This window comes from Symphalangus syndactylus, chromosome 6 (genome assembly GCF_028878055.3).
Source record: "Symphalangus syndactylus isolate Jambi chromosome 6, NHGRI_mSymSyn1-v2.1_pri, whole genome shotgun sequence".
Taxonomy (NCBI): Eukaryota; Metazoa; Chordata; class Mammalia; order Primates; family Hylobatidae; genus Symphalangus; species Symphalangus syndactylus.
The window spans coordinates 143,178,019-143,204,693 of record NC_072428.2 but is presented as its reverse complement, the minus strand read 5'-3'; the positions used below and the strand labels follow the sequence as shown (position 1 = coordinate 143,204,693).

Sequence of the window (26,675 nt, the reverse complement as noted above, 5' to 3'; positions counted from 1 at the left end):
TTTTAGTAGAGACAGGGTTTCTCCATGTTGGTCAGGCTGGCCTTGAACTCCTGACCTCAGATGATCCGCCCACCTTGGCCTCCTAAAGTGCTGGGATTACAGGCATGAGCCACCATGCCCTGCAACTTTGGCATTGTTAATAACCTGTAGGGTTGTCATTAAGTTTTAAAACAGCAAGTAATTTTGTTTATTGCCACCTTGGTTAATCTCCTTCCACTCCTGAGAAAAACAAACAGTGACCTCAGTACCCATTTTTTTCTTGCACAACTTTCCCTCTCTCTCCAGATGAAGTTTGTGCAAGTGTGAGTTAGGAGATTTGATGAAATTATTCACCCAGGTGTAAGTGTCGGTACGTTATTAATACTTTCTCTAAGAACATTCACATCTTCACCTGGGCTTGCTGCTGCCCCACGTAGTAAGGATGCAACAGTTTGTGGTTCTCTAGAGAGCTTTGCCACTAGTTTTGCAGGGAGAGGGCTTTTAGTGTCTTAGCCATAGTGACATGTAAACAATTGATATGAGAGTTTTTCTTGAGAATGAGTTTTTATACAAAGAAAAGGGAGAGGAAGAGAACATTGCTGGCCTTGGAAATCTGAAAAACAGACATAAAACAGGAAAAGAAAGAAAGCAGATTATTTAGTTTACCATGTTCATAATTTAAGGTTAATGTAGTTTGGATATGCCCCCACCGAATCTCGTGTTGAATTGTAATCCCCACTCTTGGAGGCGGGGCCTGGTGGGGGTGTTTATATCATGGGAGCACATTCCTCATGGAGGGCGTGGGTCATCTCCTTGGTGATGAGTGAGCTCTGAGTTCACAAGAGACCTGGTCATGTAGAAGTGTGCGGCACCTGCCTCCCACTCTTTTGCTCTTGCTTTTGCCCTGTGAAGTGCCTGCTCCCACTTCACCTTCCTCTTTGAGTAAAAGCTCCCTGAGGCCTCCCCAGAAGCTGAGCACCATGCTTGTACAGCTTTCAGGCTTGTGAGCCGATTGAAGCTCTTTTCTTTAAAAATTACACCATCTCAGGATCTGGGGCAAAGGGACTTCAACAATAGAAGATGCTGTTGACAATACCTGCTCGATTCCAGCCAAACTACAATGGAACCTGCCCCTGCCAGGGTTTCAGCAGGGCCAAGCTGGAAGCTGATTTTCCACCCTAGCTCCTGTCCTGGGGAAGCAGGCCATGGGCTCCAGTTTATCTGTGGTGTCAGCAGGATGCAGTGTAAGCCCACTTCCATTAGGCATTGATGAGACAGAATGAGGCAACACAAGGTAGAGTGGTCCACGTTCTGCTCTCCCTTCCCTCCTGTACTGGCCCTGGGCCCAAAGGAGACTGAACAGATACTCAGCCCTGGTGCTGCATCTCAACAGAGAAGATGGCTATTAAAAAAAAAAAAAAAAAAAGAGTAGGCCAGGTGTGGTGGCTCATGCCTATAATCCCAACACTTTGGGAGGCTGAGGTGGGCAGATCATGAGATCAGGAGATCGAGAACATCCTGGCCAACATGGTGAAACCCCATCTCTACTAAAAATACAAAAAATGAGCCAGGCATGGTGGCGCATGCTTGCAATCCCAGCTACTTGGGAGGCTGTGGCAGGAGAATTGGTTGAACCCAGGAGGCGGAGGTTGCAGTGAGCTGAGATCACGCCACTGCACTCCAGTCTGGAGACAGAGCTAGATTCCATCTCAAAAAAAAAAAAAAAAAATGTAACTAGGATTCACAATCTTATCAAAATTCCAGAATACAATAAAAAATCGCCCATCATAGCAAGAACCAGAAAAATCACAAATGAATGAAGAGTCAGTTGAGACTCCAACATAAAATGACTCAAGGTGTTGGAATTATTTGCAAAGAATTTTAGAGTAATTGTCATAAAAATGCTTCAATAAGCAATTATGGGTTCTCTTGAAACAAATGAAAAAAAAAACAGAAAATTTCAGCAAAAGTAGAGCCTAGAATTAAAAATGAAAATCATAAGAATACCTCAAATAAAAGGCTATGCATGGGCTCAACATGTCATCTCAATGAAATGGAGGTGACAGAGGATGGAATCCGTGAGCTCGAGGATAGCTCAGTGGAATTGGTTCCATCTGAAAAACAGAAAAACAGTTATAGGGCAGCAGAGTCTCATGGGTCAATAACAAAAGAGCTCACATTTGTATACTTGGAGTCCAAGATAAAACAGAAAAATGTTTAAAGCAGCCAGGGAGAAATGAAACGTTGCTGACAGGAGAACACCAATTCAAATGGTAGCAGATTTCTCATCTCAAACCATGGAGACCAGAAATGAATGAAGTGCTTTTCCAAGTGCTGAAAGAAAAGAATAGTCACCTGCCAATTCTATACCCACAGAAATTATCCTTCAAGAATGAAAGGGAAATAAAGAGGTTTTCCAGACAAAAGAAAACAAGACAAATTTGTTGCATAACAAACCTACCCTTACAGAAGGGCTGACGGAAGCATTTTTTTTATTTTTTGTTTTTTATTTATTTTATTATTATTATTTTTGAGATGGAGTATCATTCTGTCGCCCAGGCTGGAGTGCAGTGGCATGATCTCGGCTCACTGCAACCTGTGGCTCCTGGGTTCAAGCGATTCTCCTGTCTCAGCCTCCCAAGTAGCTGGGATTACAGGCACCCGACACCACACCTGGCTAATTTTCTGTGTTTTTAGTAGAGATGGGGTTTTGCCATGTTGGCCAGGCTCGTCTCGAACTACTGACCTCAGGTGATCCGCCCACCTCAGCCTCCCATAGTGCTGGGATTACAGGTGTGAGCCACTGTGCCCGGCCACACCTCATGAGTTTTTAAAAGCGATATTTGATGTTTGAAGCAAAAGTTACTATGCCATCTGATGGGATGCTCAATGCATGTAGAAGAAATACCTGAGACAAGGATATTTCAAAGATGGGAACTGGAAAGATACCTGAAGGAAGGGTGATCCTCCACTTTACTCCACGCGATATGGCCTCACTTCCGGGGACTGTGATGGGTTAGGGGTACATGGTGGATCCATTGACACCGAACTCGCAGTGCTCTGCATGTCGGGTGCGCAATGGGGCCAGGGAGCTGCAGGGCTGCCCTGGAGCGGATAAGGAGTGGCCGGAGCTTCGCAGAGGAAATGGGGTAGATCATGTGGGGCTGTTGGTTACATTGAGGCCACTGTAAAGTGATTGGATGTTTTTCTAAATGTAGATATTTAGTTATTAGAATAAATGAGCAAGAAGTGACAGAATCTGACTTGATTTATTTTTTATTTTTATTTATTTACTTTTTTTTGAGATGGAGTCTCGCTCTGTCGCCCAGGCTGGAGTGCAGTGGCGCGATCTCGGCTCACTGCAAGCTCCGACTCCCGGGTTCACGCCATTCTCCTGCCTCAGCCTCTCGAGTAGCTGGGACCACAGGCACCCGCCACCACACCCGGCTAATTTTTTGTATTTTTAGTAGAGACGGGGTTTCACTGTGTCAGCCAGGATGGTCTCGATCTCCTGACCTTGTGATCCGCCCGCCTCCGCCTCCCAAAGTGCTGGGATTACAGGCTTGAGCCACCGCACCCGGCCGACTTGAATTTTTAAAATATCACCCTAGCTACTGTGTTGAGATTTCAGTGTGAGGGTTAAGGGCAGGTGCAGTATGTCGAATTAGGAGGCTATTTCAGGAAACCAGGCAAGGCCATTGCGAGTGGAGGGGAGAAACCAGTGGGTTCTGGGGGATGGTAGTTTCAATACAGAGCCAAAGGAAATCTTGGTGGTGGAAAAGGGGGATCTTTAGGATGGCTCCCGGGAGTTCGGCTTCAGTGGCCACTAATTGAGGTGAAGAAGACTGCGGGAGAACAGGTGGGGTGGAAGATCAGAAGTCTGGCTAGGGTTGAGATGCCGATTAAGCATCCAAGCAGCTGGATATGTAAATCTAGATTTAGGAAGAGAGCTACAGACTTGGGATAAAAAATTGGACGTAGTTACTATGTGGAGAGTGCTTAAAAGGATGAGATTGGATGGTCACCTAGGGAGCAGGTGTCAACTTTACTCATGGAACCATAAAAATGTAAATCTGGATGGAATAGCTATAACATCAGCAAACAAGAATGAGGGGCCTCTCTATTTTTTGCTGGTGTACCCCAATTCTCCCTATAGCACCTGGCATATAGTAGGCATTTGACAATATTTACTGAATGAACAGTGACATGTGTGACCTGTCCACCATGAGCAGATCAGCATCAGATCCAGGGCAACAGTGGAAATCTTCTCATTTCTAATTCAATGATCGTTTATTGTCCCTAACTCTCCTGCCAAATTTAATTCTCATTATCTTACTTGTGTTCAACGCTAAATTCTGATGACTTTATTGGTTGTTAGTTTTCATAAGTTATTCTTAAACTTATGATGCCTTTAAAACTAAAATTGACTGCGTTTTTCTCCTATTTTAGGAAAAAATGAAGACAGGCTAATTTTGTGATAAATCAAATTTGAAAGAGAGTAAGATTTTTTTAATTTAATAAAAATGCTTTTTACCCATTTTATAGAATTATAACAATATTCAACCCTTTTAAAACCTGGTTGCTATAGATTTTCTCTACATCACAAGGAATTCAATACTATATTAGATATTAAAAGCCTAAAAACATAAAGATTGATGATGGTTTGTGTCAGACAAGTTTTAAAATAATAAGGAAAATAGATATAGGGAATGTATTGATAATAGAATGTACATTTTCTTAAATATAGGCTAAATTAGATTGAGGATTGTATTAATTCCAAATGAATCATTTTATTAGCACTAGCTTAGAGGAATAATTTCTTCCATACACAGAAAATTACTGTGTATACTCAATATTACTAAGATATAAAAGCCATTAGGTTTTTGTTTGTTATGCTTTTTCTGACTTTTCTCCATATAAGTGAGAAGCAATTATCACTTGAATCAACAATATATATTAATTTTGAAAAACAGAAATAAATATAAAAAAGGTTATAATTTTTATGACCATAGGCGCTAAGAAACCTAACCCTGTGTTTTCCACAGAAACCACAGTCCAGTGTTTACTCTGTTCCCGGCAACTTCATAGAACACAGCTACCATGAATAATGAGAATCGACACCACCTCTTTTTAAGCGCTTTAACTTTGACATTTCAATTTGGTTTAAAATTTTAATCCCTCCGTGTGTGTTTGTGTATGTGTCTCTGTGTGTGTGTGTGTGCATGTGTGTGTGTGTGTTTGTGTGAAAGAAATACATACACTAATTCTCCGAAACTCCTATGGGTGATTTAATCAACACGTATTTCTGAAGTTCTTACTTTCATCAGCATTTTCTTAAGTTCTTTGGAGAACGTGGACATTTAAAGTATTCATTACCCTGGCTCCAAGATGTGCAATTTAATGCAGCATACATTGCAAACAAATTTATAAGGAATATCATATTGTGACAAATAAGGGCTACAGGAGCTTACTGGCCTGTCCCTACTCTAAAGACTAAAGTGGTCAAATGAAGGGGCCGCTTGGAGGATGCAGAGGCTGAAAATGGTAAGCATTAGGGCAGGTCAGAGAAAGGGCTGTTTATTTCAGGAAGAATACATGATATTAAGCATACCATATGCATTACGGAAAGTAAATAAAGAGTAGATTTATACTATATGAAATATTTTAGAGTAATAGGATGCAATTTACAGCTAATGGGAAAAGACTGCTAAGTTATTGCTGTGTCATAACTATTTTATTGTGATTTAAAAGCTTTGTATAAAACAATATCCGGTATCTTCAGAACTAATATTTGATTTGAAGCACCTTTCTATTAAAACTTCCCTGACCATCTAATTGTATTAAAAATAACATACCGGGAATAGGATGTGTCCTCAAATTAAATTGCTTTTCAATGGCGTTAAGGTAAAATAATGCTGGTGTGTTTATTGTTTTTATTAATATGACATATTGTGTGATATCTGGGCCCAACAGCTGTCTCAATTGTGGGTGATATTTATGTAAGAGCAAACTTTAAAAAGATGACAACTCTGCAGATTCTGCAGTGGTAAGCTCTTCTTGACTCTTTTCTGCAGGTTGTGGATGAGAGAGCTGCCCCATGGCTGGGCTGTTTTTACGTATACTGGCTGCTTACAGGCTATCACACTGCTGAATCATGTGTACTTGAAGACCAGCAGAGGGGTGGTGGATGTGCTGCTGCCCGCGCTGTGTAACGATGGTGGCAGAGCGGGCCCAACAGCACCCTTGGAGTCTACACAGGAAGATAAAGTCATGCATAGGTAATGTCCTCTGACTGGTTCTGAAATATATAAAGGCTGACATTTTTCAGGGACAGAGCAAATTATCCTATACCTCTTTATCCTCTAGAATTTAATTTCAAGTTGCCTAAGTCTGCATAGCTTTCCCATCTCAAGTGCAAATGGCCCTCAAGTCTCCTGACATCCACTGAAGCTGTTTGGGGTTTTTGTTTTTTACCCAATTTTAATATTTTTTCTGTGATCCATGCAGAGCTCTAGCATCCTGACTTCTTTAACTAAATTAATACCTTTAATCTGGTTGTAGTAAAGTCTTGCTGTAACCTGAGATCCCTTTTCTGTCCCTGGTGACATTGCATCAGGCGTCTTTGGTTTTTTGTGGATTGATTTTATTGTTTGGCTCTCTCAGAGGATGTTCTTATTTCCAAGTAGCTGGAAATTACCAAATACCAATCATAATATCCAGAAGTACAAATTAATAACTTGGGATAGTAATGAATAGTACAATTTGTACTTACAGTTTATGCTATTTTTCTAAATTACATGTTGATTCTTTTTAGTGGCAAGCAGCCCATCAGTATTGGCTATTGATAATAATTGAAACAATATGGCATGCAATCCCCTCTAACTCTGCAGATGTAATGAAGCATACATTTGCCAGATGGAAGTTACAGTATAATGTATCCTGACTTGCTTTTGCAGGATTGCTAAGTACAGTTTTTTTTTCCCCCAGCATTTTCACTGGTATCGTTGTGTATAGACTCAGTCAGTAGGGTACCTAGTAGTCTGAGCTTGAAAACTTGAGAATTAATTTCAACACACCTTTGACTATTCCCTAATGTTCTCCACTTAAATGTGTCACAGTGAAGCCAACGGTAACCAGTGTTTTGTGATAAAGAGCTGTCCTTTCCTGTACCCACCTGCAAACTTGAGTATACATGTTGGGTGTTGAGTGCTAAAGAGAGAGAAATGATTTACCCCTCTTTAGAGATACCCCATATTGATGAGAGTGATGTGCTTGGGCATGGCTTGGAGAACCAGTGGGGTGTTTGGAATGATGGCTTTTGTCCATTTCAACACTGGAACCCTGATCCTATATTATAATAAGAAAGATAGACACATGGCAGAATCAAGTATAAATTGCTTATCATAACGTTTGTAGTTCTTTGAGATATAAAAAAGCCTCCCAATTGTCCCATAGAACTGATGTTTATTGTTTCTTTTAAATAAACATAAAAATTGACCTTCCCAGTCTTAAAACTTAAACATGTTGCATTTATATTATCTGAGTTCCTTTCTCAGAAAATAAAGGATCAGGCCTCCCAGACAGCATCAAAGAGCAAAACTTACCAGATCATGGCATCTGGACCATGAGACACCAGACTTATCACCTGTGGTGATTACCTAAACCTGCTTCCTGTTGACCAGCTCTTCTTTATCCCTCCCTTATTCCTGCTTTCCCACACTTGGTTACATTTCTTCCTCACTACATACACCCATCATTTCAGTTGCTCAGGCAGGTGGATTTAAGAATGATCTGCCATCTGCTTGCCTACAGCACCCAATTAAAGCTGTCTTCCATGGCAGTACTTGTTATATCAATGACTGGCTTTCAGTGCAGCAAGCAACAGGACCTAGACCGAACCCCTGACATTCGGGTAACAAAACCAATTTCCAGGGGACATAGGCTTACTCTGTGACATTTCCTGTCTTCCTTGAATATGGCATCAAGTTTGAAAGTGGCCCTACAACTTTGATGAGTTGACTTTTATGACATTTAAATAAATATACATTAAACCAAATTGCCCCCAGGATTCTCCACAAAAATCTCATAATTATAGAGCCTGTGGTGTCTGAGTTCACTTCATTATTTTCCAGGAAAATTTTGAACTAGAAAAAAGAAATTAAAATGCTCCAAAAGTCATAGCGTAAGGACACGTCCTAATTCTCTGTAGATTGTGTGTTTAACGGGAGAAAATGCTCTTTGCTGGGGTGAAGATGCTTCCTAGGGCAATCAGAAATCTGCCAAAAGTTTTGTAGGGTATTTTGTTTTTTTTTGCTTTTGAGTTTTTCTCTTATGGAGCAGGACAAATGGATCAGCCTGTTAACAGACTAGGCAGATGCCCAGCATATCTGAACTACATCATTTCTTTAGACTTAGTAGGGTTTTGACTTGAACACTAGTAGGCTCCCATATGTCTTCCTGAAATCTAGACCTTAGGTGCCCTCTGTGGGGACTGCTGTGTATACCTGGACTGAATACACTTACCTAGTCAGCTGAATATAAACTCTCAGTCTTGGATCACCTACCCACTCCCTTCCAGAGTACAGAGTCAAGCTCACTGCAAGGGAGCAGGTTGCCCAGGGAGCCCACTGCCCCTTAAAAAATGAACAGTGAAGAGATGGCTCTACATATGCAGACTCTTGCTAGTAACTAGCAAGAGAAATCATTTGCAGTGGCATGTCTTTGGAATGATCATTTGCCAACTGCAAGAGAGAAGTATTTTCACCCTATAGTATAATTTACCCCAAGACACAGCTCCGTCCTTTCTTATCAAGGGTGCGTATGTGTGCATGAGTGTGTATATCTGAAGTTTACTCATTAATTAAGAAATATTGCAGGTTCTCTAAAGCTTGTATATCTTGGGCTATTACAAATTCTACTTGATTGGGAAAAGAATATTTTTAGGAACTCACTCAAAAATGGACACATGCTTTGAAATAGAAATTTAAGTGGTTTCTCCAAGTAACAACAATCATGTGTTCCTTTCTTCCCACCTCTAGAGAAATACACAACAGGGAAACAACGTAGAGATACATGAGAGTCAATTGGTTATCGCTAAGTTGTATTAAGACCCTACAGAAGCTGCATCCATGTGGCTGCAAAGGACATGATTTCATTTTTTATGACAGTGTAGTATTCCATGGAGTGTATGTACCACGTTTTCTTTATCCAATCCTCCATGGATGGACATCTGGGTTGAGTCCACGTCTTTACTATTGTGAACAGTGCTGCAATGAACATACAGGTACATGTGTCTTCCTGGTAGAACAATTTATATTACTTTGGGTATACACCCAATGTGTATACCCAATGGGTATACCCCATTGGATCACAGATCCAAAGGGACTGCTGGGCCGAATGGTAGTTCTGTTTTAAGTTCTTTGAGAAATCTCCAAACTGCTTTCCACAGCAGCTGAACTAACTTACATTCCCATCAACAGTGTATAAGCATTCCCTTTCTCTCCAACCTCGCCAATATCTGTTGTTTTTTGACTTTCTAATAATAGCCATTCTAACTGATATGAGAACTGATGTGAGATGTTAACACAGGCACAGAAAATCAAATACCGCGTATTGTCACTTATAAGTGGGTATGTAGAAACACTGAGTACACGTGGACACAAAGATGGAACCAATAGACACAGAAGCCTACTTGAGGAGGTAGGGTGGGAGTAGGGTAAAGGTCCAAAAACTACCTGTTGTATACTATGCTCACTACCTGCGTGACAAAATCATTTGTACACCAAACCCTAGTGACACATAATTTATACATGAACAAACCTGTGCATGTACCCCCAAACCTAAAATGAAAGTTGTAAAAAAAAATAAACACATGTGATGTGGGAGCAGAAAGCAAAAACAAAATCAGTTGGCTTAACTGACATGTAGAGAACATTCCACCCCCAAACAGCAAAATACACAGGCTTCTCAAGTAAATATGGTTCATTTAATAAGAATAATTATATCCTAATATATTAAAAACCTTAATAAACTCAAACCATACGGAGTATATTCTTGAATTGCAATGAAATTAACTACAAATAACTAACAAAAATGATATGATTGTCTCTGAAGATTTGGAAATTAAAGTAATTCTAAATACTTATGGGGAAAACTGGGAATACTCAGAAAAATCAAAACATATTTTGTACTAAAACAAAATGAATATGTAACATATCAAAATTATGAGGTAGCTAAAGCAGGACTTTGAGGAAAAATTATAGCATTAAAAAAAGACCCTGCAGAAGGATAATGAGAGACTGAGGGCTGTTGAGTCGTTAATGGGTAAGGCTGGAAGCCAGAGGGCCTCTGTGCTAGTTTACAAAGAGGATCATAACTCCTACAGTGGAAGGGAATGGCATAGCTCAGACAATTAGGAAGACCTAATTTTTAGAGCTGCAGAGCTCCAGGGACATATGAATGCATGGCTGAGGTCACTGCTCAGGTGAGAAAAGGACTGAGACCAGAGACCATGGTACAAAGATGTATGTCTGGACAGACATGTCTCCTTTCCTGCCAGGCTAATACCAAGAAGGAAATGCTAATATAACCCAGTTGGGAACATGCTGACCCTGGTCAGGGAGGAAGGACTCTATACACCCAAAGAGTTGAATGAATTAGCTGTTTTGTATGAGCAGGAACCAGAGGAGCACTCCTGGAATTAGATTTTGAGAGCTTTAAATCAAGGCCAGAATGCAAGACTGCATAAACAAAAATATAACAACTTCAGAGCACTTTCTCAGTACAAAGGGTTAATACCCTAGCGATGACTGTAGGAAATGGTGCAGACATGTTCCTAGAGCAGCCCTTAGAAACTTGAAAAAAGTAATGCCCAATACTCAGCACAATGGAAATGCCCAAATTGCCCTGTCAGAAGCCAGAGGATATGCTGAAGGAAGCAGAGATTGGATGTTATGTCAGACCAAAAGACCCAAGAGAAGGTCATAGTCCAAGAGAAGGAGAAGAAAACTCACTCTTCACCAAGACCACAAAGAATGTGCTGGGAGAGGGGCACCATCAAAACAATAATAAGTTTGGTGATGGCTCTCCTGGTGGTTGGAGAGGCAGTCAAAGGAGTCCACTCAACAACATCATGAGGATGATGGAGCTCCATGCTAGGAGAAACCAGGTTCTGGGGCTTCACCACTAGATGCCAGGAGGTTAGAGGTGCGACCAAGGGGACGTGACCCACAGGGACTTGAGGAGATGGTGAATAGAGTGTCTGTAGTGGGTAAATGAATAGGCAGCCAAGAAGAATGCTACTTAACATCTATAACTAGGAAAAAAAGTTAGAACGGAGTATCAGAAAGTCAAGCATAGTCACTCTGTTAACAAGTCCCAGTTCCTGCTCAGTTCCCAGACCTCAGCCAAATTTTCGAATTTAGAATCCACTGGCATTATTCCTAGGAAGAAAGACCCTACCATACCATGGCATATGCTGTGAAAATGCCCTCAATCTTCCTCAAAGGGACCTGTAGCCATTTACTTAGGCTTCTTTATACTGAGGAAAAAAGAATAACAAGCCATTTCAAAGACTACTGAATAAAGGGCCCAAATTGATATTGATTGACCCGAATAAAAATCCGAAGATCCATCATAGCCCAGCTTTGGGGCACAGAGGGCTATGAGAGTTAGGCCAAATTGGAAATCGTGGCTAAAGTTAGTGGTTTGCTAGGTCCATGAATCTACTCAAAGGTAATTTCTACAATCTCCAAGTACATAACTGGAACTGACATCCTTAGTAATTGTAGTAACCCCCTTGTTGGGTTTCTGCGATGTGAGATAAAAACTGTCATCATGGAGAAAGGAAAAGTGGAAAGCTCTGAAATTCCTTCTCACCCCTCTGCCAAAATAGTAAATAAAAAACAATGTCATATCCTGGGAGAGACAGCAAAGACTTGTGCCACCATTAAAGATCCAATATAAGAATACAGGAAGGGTGATCCCTGTTATGTCTCCATCTAACTCATCAGTTTGGCTCCTGCAAAAACTGGACAGATCCTGGAAAAAGACTATTGATGAGCACAGATGAATAAATAATAGCTGTGTTTGCAGACAGATGTGGTATATTTGCTGGAGCAGATAAATATGGCCTCATGTCTATTGCAGGCAACCATTGATTTGATAAATGTGTTTTTCCCATTCTAATTAGCAAAGATGATTAGAAATAATTCATATTCACTTGGAAGGGGCAAAAATATTCACTTACCTTTTGCCTCAGGGTCATATTAATTCTCTCACCCTCCTGTACTGTGGTCTCTCCAGCCTTCCCCAGATCCTACTTTAATTTTCCCTAATAAGTCCTTTGCTGTCTTCTTTTCGGAATATCTTCACCAACACAGTGAGAATCTCAGAAGCTATAGAATGTCTGACACATACAAAAAGAAAGAAAGAAAAGAGAGAAAGAAAAGAAAAAGAAAGAGAGAGAAAGAAAAAGAAAGAAGAAAGAAAGAAAGAAAGAAGAAGAAAGAAAGAAGAAAGAAAGAAAAAGAAAGAAGGAAAGAAAGAAAAAGAAAGAAGGAAAGAGAAAGAAAGAAAGAAAGGAAGAGAAAGAAAGAAAAAAAGGAAAGAAAAAGAAAGAAAGAAAGATCTGAATTCGGGACTAGATCTAAAATAATAAAAATCAAAAATGAATATCTGACCCTACGAACTTAATTTTTGCCTATCAAGGTATTTTTATGTTAGCCTGTTTTCTTTAAAATAAATTGAATAAGTCAAAAGTCAGCATGACCTAGTGAAGACTGTCAACCATGGCTGCATGTTAAAATAACCTGAGAGCTTTAGAAAAAAAAAAAAAAAAAAAAAAAAAACCAGCAAGGCCTTTAACCTGCTCCCAGAATTACTGATTTCATGGTCTGGATGAGCTTAGCCATTAGAATTTTGACAAGTAAATGAGTCTCCATTTTCTCCTGTCAGAGAGAAATAATATTTTTTATCCTGGATGGTCATTATAATGATCTAAGCAGCTAGAATACTCTTGCCCATGGCTTCCTTGCTCATTTCTGCCAAAAATTTTATAAAATATTTGCTTCTCAAAGGTGCCCTGCCTGTCACCATAACAAAGGTTGTGAGCTCCCCCATGACCATCCTGCCTTATCCCTGCTGGATTCTTCACCAGGGCACTTACACCTTAAAATACCCCATAGAATTAGTATGTTCACTTTGCTCATGGTTCGTCTTCCTCTCCTGGCGTGTAGGCTCCACAAAATAGGGACTTTTGACCTTTTGTTCCTTGCTGCAATATCTAGGTCAGAAGTTGGCAAACTACAGGCCACAGGCTAAATATGCTCCAGTGCCTATTTTTGCAAATAAAGTTGTATTGGAATGCAATCACCCATTGTGTATGTATTGTCTATAACTGTTTTTGTACTGCCCTCAGTTGCAACAGAGACTGCCCTGTGGTCTGCAAAATCGAAAATATTTATTATCTGGCCCTGTACAGAAAAAAGTTTGCCAATCTTTGGTATAGGAAAGTATCTGGCATGTAGTATATGCTTAATAATATTCTTTCATTTATTCAACAGGGTGTCTGGCACAAAATTAGCACACAAAAATGGTCAATTTTATGTTTGGTTTGATTACAAGTGAGTGTGGCCAGATCAGAGAATCAAATCCCTAGAAATTCATAGAGTAAAATGTTCATCCAAATGAATTAAAGTAATTGGAGTAGACAGTTTCTTTACCTTCATATCTTTTTTTGTTTGTTTTGCAGAGGGAAAGGGAAATGATTAGTAAAAGGGAGGTTTCACTTCCTAATCCTTTTGTTGCTCACTTAATTTTTGTGCTTGTTTGCAAGTTTCAATTAATATCAATCAAAATAATTCTCCCTACTTTGTAAATGGCGTTCAATTGTTACCACGCAAAAGGTGAATTAACCTAGGACAGGGGTTCAGGCCTCTGGCTGCCCCCTATGCTTCGGGGTCTGCATGATCATCTTCTGGCAATCTAGAAGGGATGCTGTTTGGAAGCTGTGCTTACCATCATTACCCTGACATTGATTTTTAAAATGTCCATTAGTGTATTCATAAGGGAGCATATGCTTTTTTTGCTAGAAGCAAAACTGAGAACTTTATTAACAGAACCCTGACTTTTCCTTTCTTCTTCCACCTTAAAGCTTGATCTTTTATGAGATATGGACTTCTTTGCAGTCTGACAAACTTTGTAGACACTTCCCAAAATAAAGTTTATAAATACTAAAGGAAGAAGAAGGAGAAAGCCATGAGATGACAAAGGCAATAAATTATTTTGAAATTGTAGTACTAGAAATTGAAGTTTTTAAGTAAAACTTTAAAAGCAACAAATATTTGATATAATAACTTATGTGATTCTGTATTTAATGTGGTGGATATAATAACAATTATAATTTCAAAGTCATGCTGAGAGTAAACATTTCAAGATATTTGCAGCTACTGTGAATGTGATGTTAAAATATTGAAAGTAATAATTTCTGCTGGTGATACAGTCACAGGTATTGCTAATGCAACTGTGGTTGCTGCCTGGATGCATAATTGAAGTAGATGCTAAATTTCAGTTAGCAGAAAAGGAAATCAGATGGAATTTTTCCCTTGTATTCTTTCTAACCTTTTTCTGCTTTAAGCATTAAATTTACTTGTGCAGTCTCCAGCCTATTTCTTCCTCAGAAAGTATACTCCACCTTTTGCCAATTTAACATTCTGACAAATTTGAGTCCATATGTTTTTATTACTCCAAAAGAGGTACCTTTTAAACTGTACCTTTATCAGGAGTTGGAGATCAGCCTGGCCAACATGGTGAAACCCCATCTCTACTAAAAATACAAAAAATTAGCAAGGCGTGGTGGCGCGTGCCTATAATCCCAGCTACCTGGGAGGCTGAGGCAGTAGAATTGCTTGAACTGAGGAGGCAGAGGTTACGGTGAGCAGAGAGCACGCCATTACACTCCAGCCTGGGCAACAGAGCAAGACTCCATCTCAAAAATAAATAAAAAATAAATAAATAAATAAATAAATAAACCGTACCTTTAGATTCCCAGTGAGATCTTATTTTCCTTCTAAAGAAATTGCTGACAGTGGCCCCTAATGTCATATACTGAAGTACTAGCTCCTGAAATCTTAGCACAGGTGTGCTAGGAGTTCTACTTGTGTTTATAATTAGTCTGGATATACATTAGTCAATTTGGCACAGCTAGTGCGCAGTCTGAAAGCTGGTGAGATAGATGTAGAGCTGCAAAATTTTCAATTTATCTATTAGGCAGCGGGAGGCTACAGTTGGCCCTTGCAAAATAATTCATGTAGCATTATGGGAATTTGTGTTTTGCACTGCCTGGCTATCTTGCTTTTATGTGCATTTGTTACTAAGAAGTTGTACTCACGGAGTATTGTATTATTATTGTTGATAAAATAATAATGATATTTTGCAATCACCATGCATCTTTCTTTGTTCCCTGACTGTTTGCACAGGAAAATTAAAGAAACAAATTGCCATTTAGTACTTTTCCACCTCTGCAGTAAAAAGTCGGCAGGAAAGCACAAGCTCAGAATTATCAACGAGCAGACGCTAACAGGTTATGAAGCTATGCAAATCACAGTACACTTGAATAAATGAGCGGAAGTTGCTGCCTTGTCAACTTAGACATAGCTGGTGGAACTCAGTAATGGATGTTAGGGAAAATTTTGAAAATAGAAAGAAACGTCTGTAACATATTTTTTCTCTAAACCGAGCCTTTTCTGGGAGGGAAGAAGTACTGATAAATTTACAAACTCTGTTTTGCTCACCCAGTGACATCGTCCTCCCCTTACATTCTTGCTGCAAGATACCCATTTTCCTTTCTCCCATGAAATGAGATTTTAGGCGCATAAACTTATGCTGATCAAGGAGATGTGAGGTAAGTCGGGGCTAAGAGTTTCCCAACTGATGTCAGTCATTAAACTCAAAACAAAGAAAAAATACTGATAGCAATTTTATATCATGTAAAATAGATGTCCCCTAAGGTTCCATCTACATCTAACATTTTATGATTCTAATATAATCTTACAAAATAATAATAATAAATGGAAAACTGGAGAGTAATGATTATTTGATTAGAGTAGTAAGAAAACACTGAAAATTACTATATACCAGGATTTCAGATAGGTATTGAGAAATAAGAATAAAAAAGATATCTCGCCCCCAAGGGCTTGAAAGTGAAATAAAAGAGACAAACAATAATCTGTTCATTAAAAAACTGTGTGATGAATGCTTTGAGAGAGATAAGTACAGGTTGCTAAAGCAGCAAAGAAGTTTAAATAAGGCTTCCTAGGGGGTGTGGTACTTGAAGTAAGATGAGATATAACGAACTGGAAGGCTCTGTCTAAATGAAAAGAGGTATGGAGGCTTCCTATTTAGAGAAAACAGTAGGAAGTTGGAAGAGATGAGCACATTAAGAAATGATGACAATTTAATATGGCCACAGGAGTCCACAAATTGTACAGGTGAACATATGTCCCCCATATATTCACCTGTACAATTTAAAGCAGAAACATATGTATAGTCCAGTGGCGATCTGGGGCCAAGATGTTCTGTGAATAATAAAGACTGTTGTCTTATCTGGAGACCTCATATTTCCTGTAAGAATCCATCTGTCTATCTAATCATCGTTTCTGTCTATCTTTCTATTTTATCTATACTTCTTTCTATCCATGACACTATTAAGAGAATTGTTGGCCTGGAAAATAGACCTGGAGAAAGTACCATGTTGCCACATAGAGAACTATCAAGTTTAAGACAGGTAAAGCAACAGAGAGGATTAAATAAGAAGTCTCAAATTAATCCCTTCGAAGTACCAGAAAGAGACAACACAGGATGTGGAACAGAGACACTATTTGAAGAGATTATGAAAGGGATGATTGTTCAAAAGCCAATCTTCGGATTCAGAAATCCCTGTCAATCCTGTGCAGGAGAAATAAAAAGAAATCTACACCTAGAAATATGAGACTGAAAATGAGGAACAATGTGGACCAACAGTCTTTGCCTTTCAGAGGGAAAAAGACAGAATATCTGCAAAGAAATGATCATTAGCTTAAGAGCTACTTTCTCAACAACATAACCAGCAAACAGAAAGGGAAGATTTCTTAACTGATTATGATCCCACAAAACCATTTTTCCAGAATGAAGACAAAATAAAAACATTTAAAAACAACAACAAAACCCTGAGGTAATGCAAATCAACAGACTGCCTCTTTCATTGAGAAAGTCCTGCTGTGAAAAACATGTCCCCTGCAATAAAGCGTTCTTAATGAGGTAGCTAATTTGCATTTGGATCAATCTGCTTATTAAGTAACAATTTACAGACCAGCGCTAATATACAGACCACACATTGAATATCAGTGTTCAAAAAGATGTGCTTCAGAAATAAAGAAAACAGTGACAGAGTTGAGATGTGAAAATAATAGTAAGGAAAGAAAATGGCATACAGAGAAGTCTAAAAAAAGCAGTAAGTGTGTTTTAAAAAAAATGTAACCTTGGACGTTGGAAACAATAATACAAGGGTTAGGATAGTTAGGAATGAGTGACCCGAGTTAAAGCATTATAATGTGTCTAAGTTGTAAACATTGGTCATCCTTTATACTGTTTAAAGGTCTACAAGTGAAAATTCTTAGAGATAGGGAAAGACATAGAAAGAGTAACATCCAAACTAGTAGAGGGGAAAATGGAACTAAAAGAATGCCAGCAAGAAAAACAGACCTTAATCATTCCAAAATAGGAAGAAAAAAAAAAAAAAAAAAAAAAAAACAGGAGAAAAATGCAGAAAAGCAGGAAGGGCACAAATACAAAGAAAAATTACTACGGAAGAAATGAATTCAATCATATCAGTGACCAGAATGCTGGCCAAAATTCTTCAGTTAAAAGACATAAATCATAAGAACACAGAAAACTTGAAAGTCAAAGGATGGAAAAACATCACGATATATGTTGTACACTGTACATATAAACAAAATTTTTTGGCAATTATACCTCAATAAAGTTGGAGAAATTAATGAAACATTTAAAAAAGATATCAGACAAATACTGATTTGTTTTTACTTAGGCAATGCTATTAACATAGTAATATATATGACTGAAGAAGCTATAAACTACACTACCACCAGAGAAAATACAAGAGGGAAAGCATTTTAAAAATAAAAATAATAATTACAGGTTAGTGGATTGTTTCCCTAAGAAGAAATAACAATTTTAAAGGTATCCACCTAGTCCTGTAACTCAAAATATAGAACACATAAATATGAGAAGATATAATGTTTCACAAGGGGTCAATGGCAAATCCACCGTTAGATGGAGACCTGAATGGTTGGTGAAGTATGGATGAAGGGAAGAGCCGAATGTGCAGGTGCAGCAGCTGTGCACGTATCCCACAATGCATAAAACATCTCGGGAGAGATGAAATATGGGGAAGGTAATGGCAGTAAAGAAAAAAGAAGCAGCTGGGATTTCCAGTCTAAGAAAAGAAGAATAGAGAACTTGAGGTGCAGACACAAAAGCCTCGTTCCTGTCATTTTAAGGTTTCTTCTCTGAGAATGGTCATCCTGTGTCTAGGCACAGCAGGCCTTGGGAAGGTAGCCTCTGTATCTCCAAAGTTTCTGACCTATACTGTTGTATTCCTTATCTGACTTTTAAAAGCAACATTCTCAGTTAATTTCAGTTACCCCTAGGGATGGTTGTGTATCAAGACATTCTCAGACATCCACAGACTGGCATGAATGAGCACACTTGCTGAGGGGAAGCGCACGGAGGGTGTGCAGCTTTCAGCCTCAGGAGAGAGGAAAGGAGCAGGAGAGAACTCACGCACGCACCGCTCTCAACATCAGGGAGCCGTGCATAGCCACTGGGGTGTACCTCATATGCCATAAGCTGTTTATAGATGTGTTTTCCCCATTGGATTCTGTCTTAAAGGAGTCAAGTATTTTTCCAATCTTTGACTACTTGAGGTATATTACACTCCTGGATCAGAAAACTGAAGTTGAGAGTCAGCTCCATCTCCTATGTGGTTGCCCCGCATTCTCCCCTGGCTGTGAGCTGTGCTTATTCCTGCCTCTGTGGCTCACTCACAGAAGCCCCAATGCCTCGAATCTTCACATTTGGTTCTACCTTTTCAAGTGTTATGTGATTTTCAAAGCCAACGTTAAATTCCACCCCTTCCATGAAGCCCTCCAGCTCAGATTTCTTCCTTTTCTGAATCTGGATGCCATTTACATGCGGGCACTGTGTTATGGTCTCCCTCCTTGGTTTCCTAAGCTTGAGCCTTGGGTACAAGTTGCAGGGCAGGGATCACGCTTATTAATTTGCTTGTATCATACACAGGGAAAATGCTGCTCAAATGATCAACTGTTGGATTGATGGAGACACCTACATGAATTATATCACTTGTCTTGGATTCTTTTAGCTTAGAAATGCAATGATTTTATGAAAAGTTTCTAAATTTCAAAAAGGTGAATTTTGAAATTGATTTTGAAATAATTTAATTCTAGCTATTTCTTAAACTCCAATATACCTGCTAAGTTATATGGTAATATGGTCTTTGTGAAAATAGATAGTCTATTTATGCATTTCTACCAGGTCACAGCCATTACAAACTTCATGAGAGTAGATTTTTTTTTGTTTGTTTGTTTTGTTTTGTTTTGTTTTGAGACAGGCTCTCACTCTGTTGTCCAGGCTGGCGTGCAGAGGCACCATCAGGGCTCATTGCAGCCCCTACCTCCATGGGCTCGCCACCATACCCAGCTAATTTTTGTATTTTTGGTAGCAATGGGGTTTTAACATTTTGCCTAGGTTGGTCTTGAACTCCTGGGCTCAAGTGATCTTGGCCACCTCAGTGTCCCAAAGTGCTGGGAATATAGGCATGAGCCACCATGCCTGGCCAAGAGTGGATTTGTCCCCATTCTTCCAAACTTCTTATTTAGTTTTGTAATTCATCATCATAATCAGCTGTCAAGTGATCCAGGCTTATTGAAATGAATACAGAATTGGAAAGAGTGGGGAAACTTTCTCTTCTCATAAAAAGAGTCATATTTGTCTTTTTCTCACAAGAAATACCTTGGGGTAGCTGCATGAGAAATGTGGACATTTTGCCATAAAGCACCAAAAGATAATACAGAACAAAACACAATATGTCAGTTCAGTGAACGGAGGAAAGAAACAGTAAGAAAAATGTCTTTTAGCTGCAGCCCAATAGGGCTTCACAGATATCTCTATGGTAAAATATAAATGAACCCATCAAGAGTTGTTGACATGTGGAACAATAATAACATCCCAACTACCTTGAAATCTTGTTTAAAATGAAGACTTCTGGAGGAACAGAATTGAGAGCATATTTCAGCAAAGGAGCTCTCCATAAATATGATAAAGTCATTTCAATATCCACTGCCTTCTCTTATCTGTTCCCAGGTGCTTATGTCCTCATGTGGCCCTTGTGTCCACAGATACCCAAGCACTTGTTAGCTTAGACATAGCTCTAGTCATGACCTTTGGGTTAGCAGCAAACAGGTGGTCCAGAACCCTTCATCCCAGAACCAGCTGAATCCGCACCAACATCTGTCTGTCTATCTATATCTATCTATCTATCTATCTATCTATCTATCTATCTATCTATCCATCCATCCATCGATCTATCTATCTATATCTATCTATCTATCTATCTATCTATCTAATCTATGTATTACCTATTATAAATCTATCATCTATCTATCTATCACCTATCAGTCTGTCTAACTATTTTTCTATCAACCTATTAGCTATCTATCTTTATCACCTATTTATCATCTATCTATCCATCTATTATCTATTTATCATCTATCTGTCTATCATCTATCTACCTAATCTATGTATTATTATCTATTATCAAACTACCTATCATCTATCCATCTATAATCTCTCTACCTATTTTTCTATCTATTAACTATCTCTTTATCTATTATTTATCATCTATCTATTTATCATCTGTCTGTTATCTTCTTGTCTATCATCTGTCTGTCTATCTATCTACCTACCTACCTACATACCTATCTGTATTAGTCTGTTCTCATGCTGCTAATAAAGACCCACCTGAGACCATGCAATTTATAAAGGAAAGAGGTTCAATTGACTCACAGTTCTACATGCTTGGGGAGGCCTCACAATCACGGCAGAAAGCAAATGAAGAGCAAAGCCACATCTTACATGGTGACAGGCAAGAGAACTTGTGCAAAGGAATTCCCATATATAAAACCATCATATCTCATGAGACTTATTCACAACCATGAGAACAGTATAGGGGAAGCCATCCCTATGATTCAATTATCTCCATCTGGCCCCGCCCTTGACACATGGGGATTATTACAATTCAAGGTGAACTTTGAGTGGGGACTCAGCCGAACCATATCTCCATCCAGCCATCCATCCATCCATCCATCCATCCATCCATCCATTCATAGAGTCATATATCTGAGTCCTGAGCCTTCTGGCTTATCTATTTCTGTGTACAGGGGCTTCCTTGTGATTATGCCACTCATTTTGAGAAAGGAGGAGGATAAAAGAGCATTTTGCGGTTTCTACCTTCTCCCTTTGAAAACCTAGGAAGACAAAAGTGGCTAATGAACAGATTGTGGGTATATTTAACCACTATACCCAGTGGTCCTCTTTTCACTTTATATGACAGTTCTTAAGTAATGGAGCTGGTACTAGATGGGTGATGGAGGCTTTCCTATACTTCTCTAAAATCACACCCTGTAGATGACCACTGGGTCTTTCTGGGTGTGCTTAAGCCTCACACCATTGTATGGAGGACGGTGCTGTAGGGAAAATGGAGAAAAGCTTCAGACAAGATGCCCAAATCCCTGGACTCTAGTCTTGACTGTGAATATCTTCAAATAAATAGATCACTTTTATTAATATCTTCCCATATTTCTTAGTTTTCTCATCTGTAAAAATGGTGTTAACAATCATCACTCTTTTTAAGTCTTTATAGTGCCAAATTAAATTTCACCTGGGATAAGGCCTTGCAGCCTGTGAGGTGTGAGACAAATGCAGTCCCTGCGAAAGGCTTTGTAGGAACATCATGGAGCCAGGTAAGATCATACACAAGGCAAAGGAGCACACACTTCCTAAGACAAACACACGCTCTCTCTCACGTACACACAGACACAGATGCACATATCCTCTGACTATCTTCACACCACGACTCCAACTCTGCATTCAACCCACTCGTCTCCTGGCATCTCCTCTCCTGACCCCAGCGTTTGTCTGAGGCTTCACCTATTGAGCATGTCTCAGATCCTGAAATGATTCCAGCTGTGGGGCCTCTGCTCTTCCAATACTGAATGCTAGCTGCCCCTTGAACTTGGCTTCATCACGGCCCACATCGTGGGTGAGGATCAATGAGGATGATAATGGTGATACTATTCATTTGACTCACCAGAAAGAACCCTAGCTTCCTGTTGACCATGCAAGGAAGAATAATTTAGCAATCTAAAAGCTTTCTTTTGCCAATATTGATGTATTTGGTGATTGAAATGAAGCCTGCACTGCTGGTCTTTCTCTAGTCAGGCATTCCAAACAGAATAAGTTCAGACATAAAAGCCAGATTGTTACCACTGAGCTCATTTAAAGAAAAAAGGAAAATGAGTTTTTAAGTTTGTTTTCAGTCTAGATTATTTTTTTAAGATGTAAAACAAAATTTGCTTATGGTAGTCATCATCAAGATAAAGAACATATACTGTCCAAATACAAGTGAAATAGATAATCACGTGTTAGAAATAACAGCTCCGATGGAAGATTTAGATGACAATTTGGTGCAGCTATTTTTACAGGATTTTATTCCTAAATTTTTGAGGGCCTCTTCATTTAAAGATAATCCAGAAATAATGAATTTAGGGCTTAGATACACTTTAAGAATATTCCCATGATTATACAGCAAAGCTCTTTAATGCAAATTACACATAATTTATTTGTAAATTTACTTACTGAAGGATTTGTAGTTCAGCATTATGTTGATTTTTAGTATAAACAGAATTTACTATACCAGTATTTGTCCCAGATGATTGAATTCTTGAATTCTTCCTTCTCTCTCTCTCAGTTCCTCCATTCCTTCCTTTCTTCTTTCCTGTCTCCCTTCTGCCTTCCTTCCTTTCATGTCTCCCTCCCTCCTTCCTTTCTTCCTTTCCCCCTCCTCCTCCCTCCTTCCTTTCTTCCTTCCTTCCTTTTTCTTTTCCGTCCTTCCTTCCTTCCTTTCTCCCTCCCTCCCTCTCTCTCCCTCTTCCCTCCCTTCCTCCCTTCCTTACTTCCTTCCTTCCTCCCTCCCTCCCTTCCTCCCTCCCATCTTCTTTGCTTCCTTCTTTCCTTCCTTCCTTCCTCCTTCTTCTCTCCCTTCCTTCTTTCCTCCCTCCTTCTTATCTCCCTTCCTTCTTTCCTTCTTTCCTTCCTTCTCTTTCTTCTTTCCTTCCTTCCCCTCCTCCCGCCCTACCTCCTTCCCTCCCTCTCTACCTCCTTCCCTCCCTCCCTCCTTCCCTGCCTCCCTTCCTCCCTCCGCTTTCCTTCCTTCCTTCTTCCCTCCCTTCTTTCCTTCCTTCCTTCCTTCCTTCCTTCCTTCCTTCCTTCCTTCCTTCTTCCCTCCCTCCCTCCCTCCCTTCCTTCCTTCCTCCCTCCCTCCCTTCCTTCCTTCCTTCTTTCCTCCCTCCTTCCCTCTGGAACAAATCCTGAGATTTTTTCACTTAGCAATTAAATGATATTGAGTACTGCTATGCATCTGCCATATTCTTGGGGCATGTAGGATGGTGTTCTTACAAACTATAGTAAGAATAAAAGCTATGTGGGCACCTAAGAGGGGCATATGACCAGGTCCTGGGAAGTCAGGGACAGCTTCCTGAAGTAGGAATAAGAATCAATCAGAGAAAATGGGAGTGGGAACAGGATGGCCACTGGGCATGCCAGCCAAGGTCTGGTGAAGAGAGGGAATGTGGTAGCTGAAGAATAATTCTACTCAATCGACCTGGAGATCCCAAGGAGAATTCTGCAGAGATGTGAAGTTGGAGCGAGGCAGGACCCAGTTAGTATGTCAGATTTTATCCTGAAAGCAGTGGACTGGGCTGGGGGATGCTTGTGTGTTTTGAATACAGAAGCAGCATGAGAGGATCTGTCTCCAGTGTGAGGGTCACTGGAGGAGGAGAGGGTTGGACGTGAAGAGCTGCTAGGGGTGAATTGAATTCAGGTGAATGATGATGGTTTTCTGAGCCAGGATCCTGGGGGAGGTCAGTATGCTAACAAAAATTAATTAGAGAAGATTTTAAATGGCAAAATGAATCATCAGGATTTAGAAAGTAGAAGCAGAGTGAAGAAGAAAAGAGGATCAGAAATGACTTGGGTATTGCATAGCCCCTGAGGCCTGTCACTGAATAAGAAGGAGACAAGGAAGGTGAGAGCTTAGGTGTGGGTGAGACAAATTTGGGATGCCTTTAGGATCTTTTGTTTTTTACTGATCAATGGTCAATTTTATTTCAATGTTACCAGCCCTGCCCCAAGACTATTTTAAAGCAGCTCTCAGACATATATTATTCATCCATAAATAAATGAAGACATAGCTCTAAAAGATAAAGATTCTTTTTTAAAAAAAAATTACATTATTAAAAAATCACACTATCACATTCAAACAAAACAGCAATGATTCCTTTATACTATCAGCTATCCAGATAGGATTCAGCCTTCTCCCAATTTTCTGGACAAATTGTTAGTTTAAATCAGGTCTACATAAGAGCAAGGCCTTGTAATTGGTCCATATGTCTCCCAAGTCTCTTGTAATCTACGGGTTCCCTCTCTGCCTCTCTCCCTTTTCTCCTTGCTGTTATTTATGAAGAAACTGGGCCACTTGTCCTGCAGCGTCCCCACAGTGCAGGGATTGCTGGAGGCCTGTACGCCACCGTGTCATGGTGAGTGCTGTCTCCTGGATTTCCTGTGGATGGGCAGTCATGTTGAGAGGTTTGGTGAGATTCAGGTTTGGTTTTTTTTCCCGGCAAGATGACTTCCTTTGTGTCACAAAATGTGTGATTGTCTCCACAAGTGTGGCATTCACGCTGTTAGGTTCATTCATTTATTAGGGATTGAAAAGCGGAAGTGCTCCACCCTGCAGCCCGTCCTCACTGGTTAACTGGAATGCTTAAATTCCCTCCATGGAGCGCAGGGATTGTTCCTGGGCTGTGGATAACAGAGGAAAGGCAGGGCCACTGTTTGATCCTCGCCCTATATTTCCCAGTTTTCAAAATACTGAACTAATTCCTTTATATCCTTCAAAGGTGGCTTACAATAAGTAATAATTTTAAAATTAAATGTACTGTTGTAAGTAGTATCAGTATGAATTTGTAAGTTTACACATGTTTTATGAGTTTAGTACATTACAATCATTATTCCCATGGGTGCTCAAATTAAGCCGTCTTGGGCGGGTGGGAGCCCCTTCAGATGGCTCTGAGTCCTGGGAGGTGACCTCAGTCTTGGCCATCTCCGTTGCTTTCCCCTATTCCATGATATTGCAGGCTTTTCTTGTGTATTTTCTACATTCCACATCTGGAATCTGATTTTCTCCAGAAAGACTTGGTTCCCTTTTGTGGAAAATTGTTACTTGGAGACCACATTCTGGGAGCTGGGAGGGTCATTGCTCCCCCATGTGCTATCGTGTCTGGCATTTTATGGGGACAGAACTAGGAGAAAATTTTAAAGATAAAAAACATCACGAGTTCACATTGGTATTTCCTGTTCAAATTCAGGGCTGCAGGTGGTTTTGTTTTCATTTTATTTTGTTTACATAACCTGCCTAATTTTATATCTTTGTCTCTTGTTTCCCATACTGGAAATTCTGGTTCTAAGCGACACCAACAAAATAATTCTTAGCTTTATCCCACAACACACTCAGCCCATTGCAGAATAACAAGACCATTCCTAACACCGACTGCCAAGAGTGTGATTCCTGAAAGCAGTTTCATATTTTTTTCCTCAGTTCGTTTTGTCCTTAGGTATTCTTGTGTTTTAAAGCTGCAAGCTGCTTGGCACAATTCTCGCCTGTGAGTTTATGCTCTCCGTCAGACACACACTTAAATTCATGTGTTGCTCTTTACTTTTGGTTTGTAAGTATTACTTTTTAAATCTAAAATGTAATTTATGTTTTGTTTTTATAATTATATAAAATATTAACATGATTCCAAAGTCATCTCTACAAACTCTGAACCCCAAAAATCTGACAGGTCTCAGTTAATTCAGAAAGCTTTGCCAAGGTTGAGGACACACGTCTGTGACAGCCTCAGGAGGTCCTGATGACATGTGCCCAAGGTGGTCAGGGCACAGCTTGGTTTTATACATTTTAGGGAGACATGAGACATCAATCAACATATGTAAAATGAACATTGGCTTGGTCTGGAAAGGCAAGGCCTCAGTGACATCAATCAACATATGTAAGATGAACATTGGTTTGGTCGGTCTGGAAAGGTAGGACAACTGGAAGCGGGGAGGGGGATTCCAGGTCACAGGTAGGTCAGAGACAAATGGTTGCATCCTTTTGAGTTTCTGATGAGCCTCTCCAAAGGGGGCAATCAGATACCTATTTATCTCAGTGAGCAGAGGGGTGACCTTGAATAGAATGGGGGGCAGGTTTGCCCTAAGCAGTTCCCAGCTTGACTTTTCTCTTTAGC

General features: G+C 39.8%; 1 protein-coding gene across 1 annotated transcript in view; it reads right to left on the bottom strand.

Moving 5' to 3' along the window:
* Positions 1-236: 236 nt before the first annotated feature.
* ACTR3B (actin related protein 3B) overlaps positions 237-26,675 on the bottom strand; it is a 1,022,733-nt gene continuing 996,294 nt past the window's right edge. Inside the window, exons 6-7 of the mRNA XM_055269759.1 lie at positions 1,987-2,093; positions 237-592 (exon numbers count right to left, since the gene is read on the bottom strand). Coding sequence (XP_055125734.1) covers positions 2,025-2,093 — 69 coding nt within the window. The 3' untranslated portion in view covers positions 237-592; positions 1,987-2,024. The remainder of the gene's footprint in view (positions 593-1,986; positions 2,094-26,675) is intronic.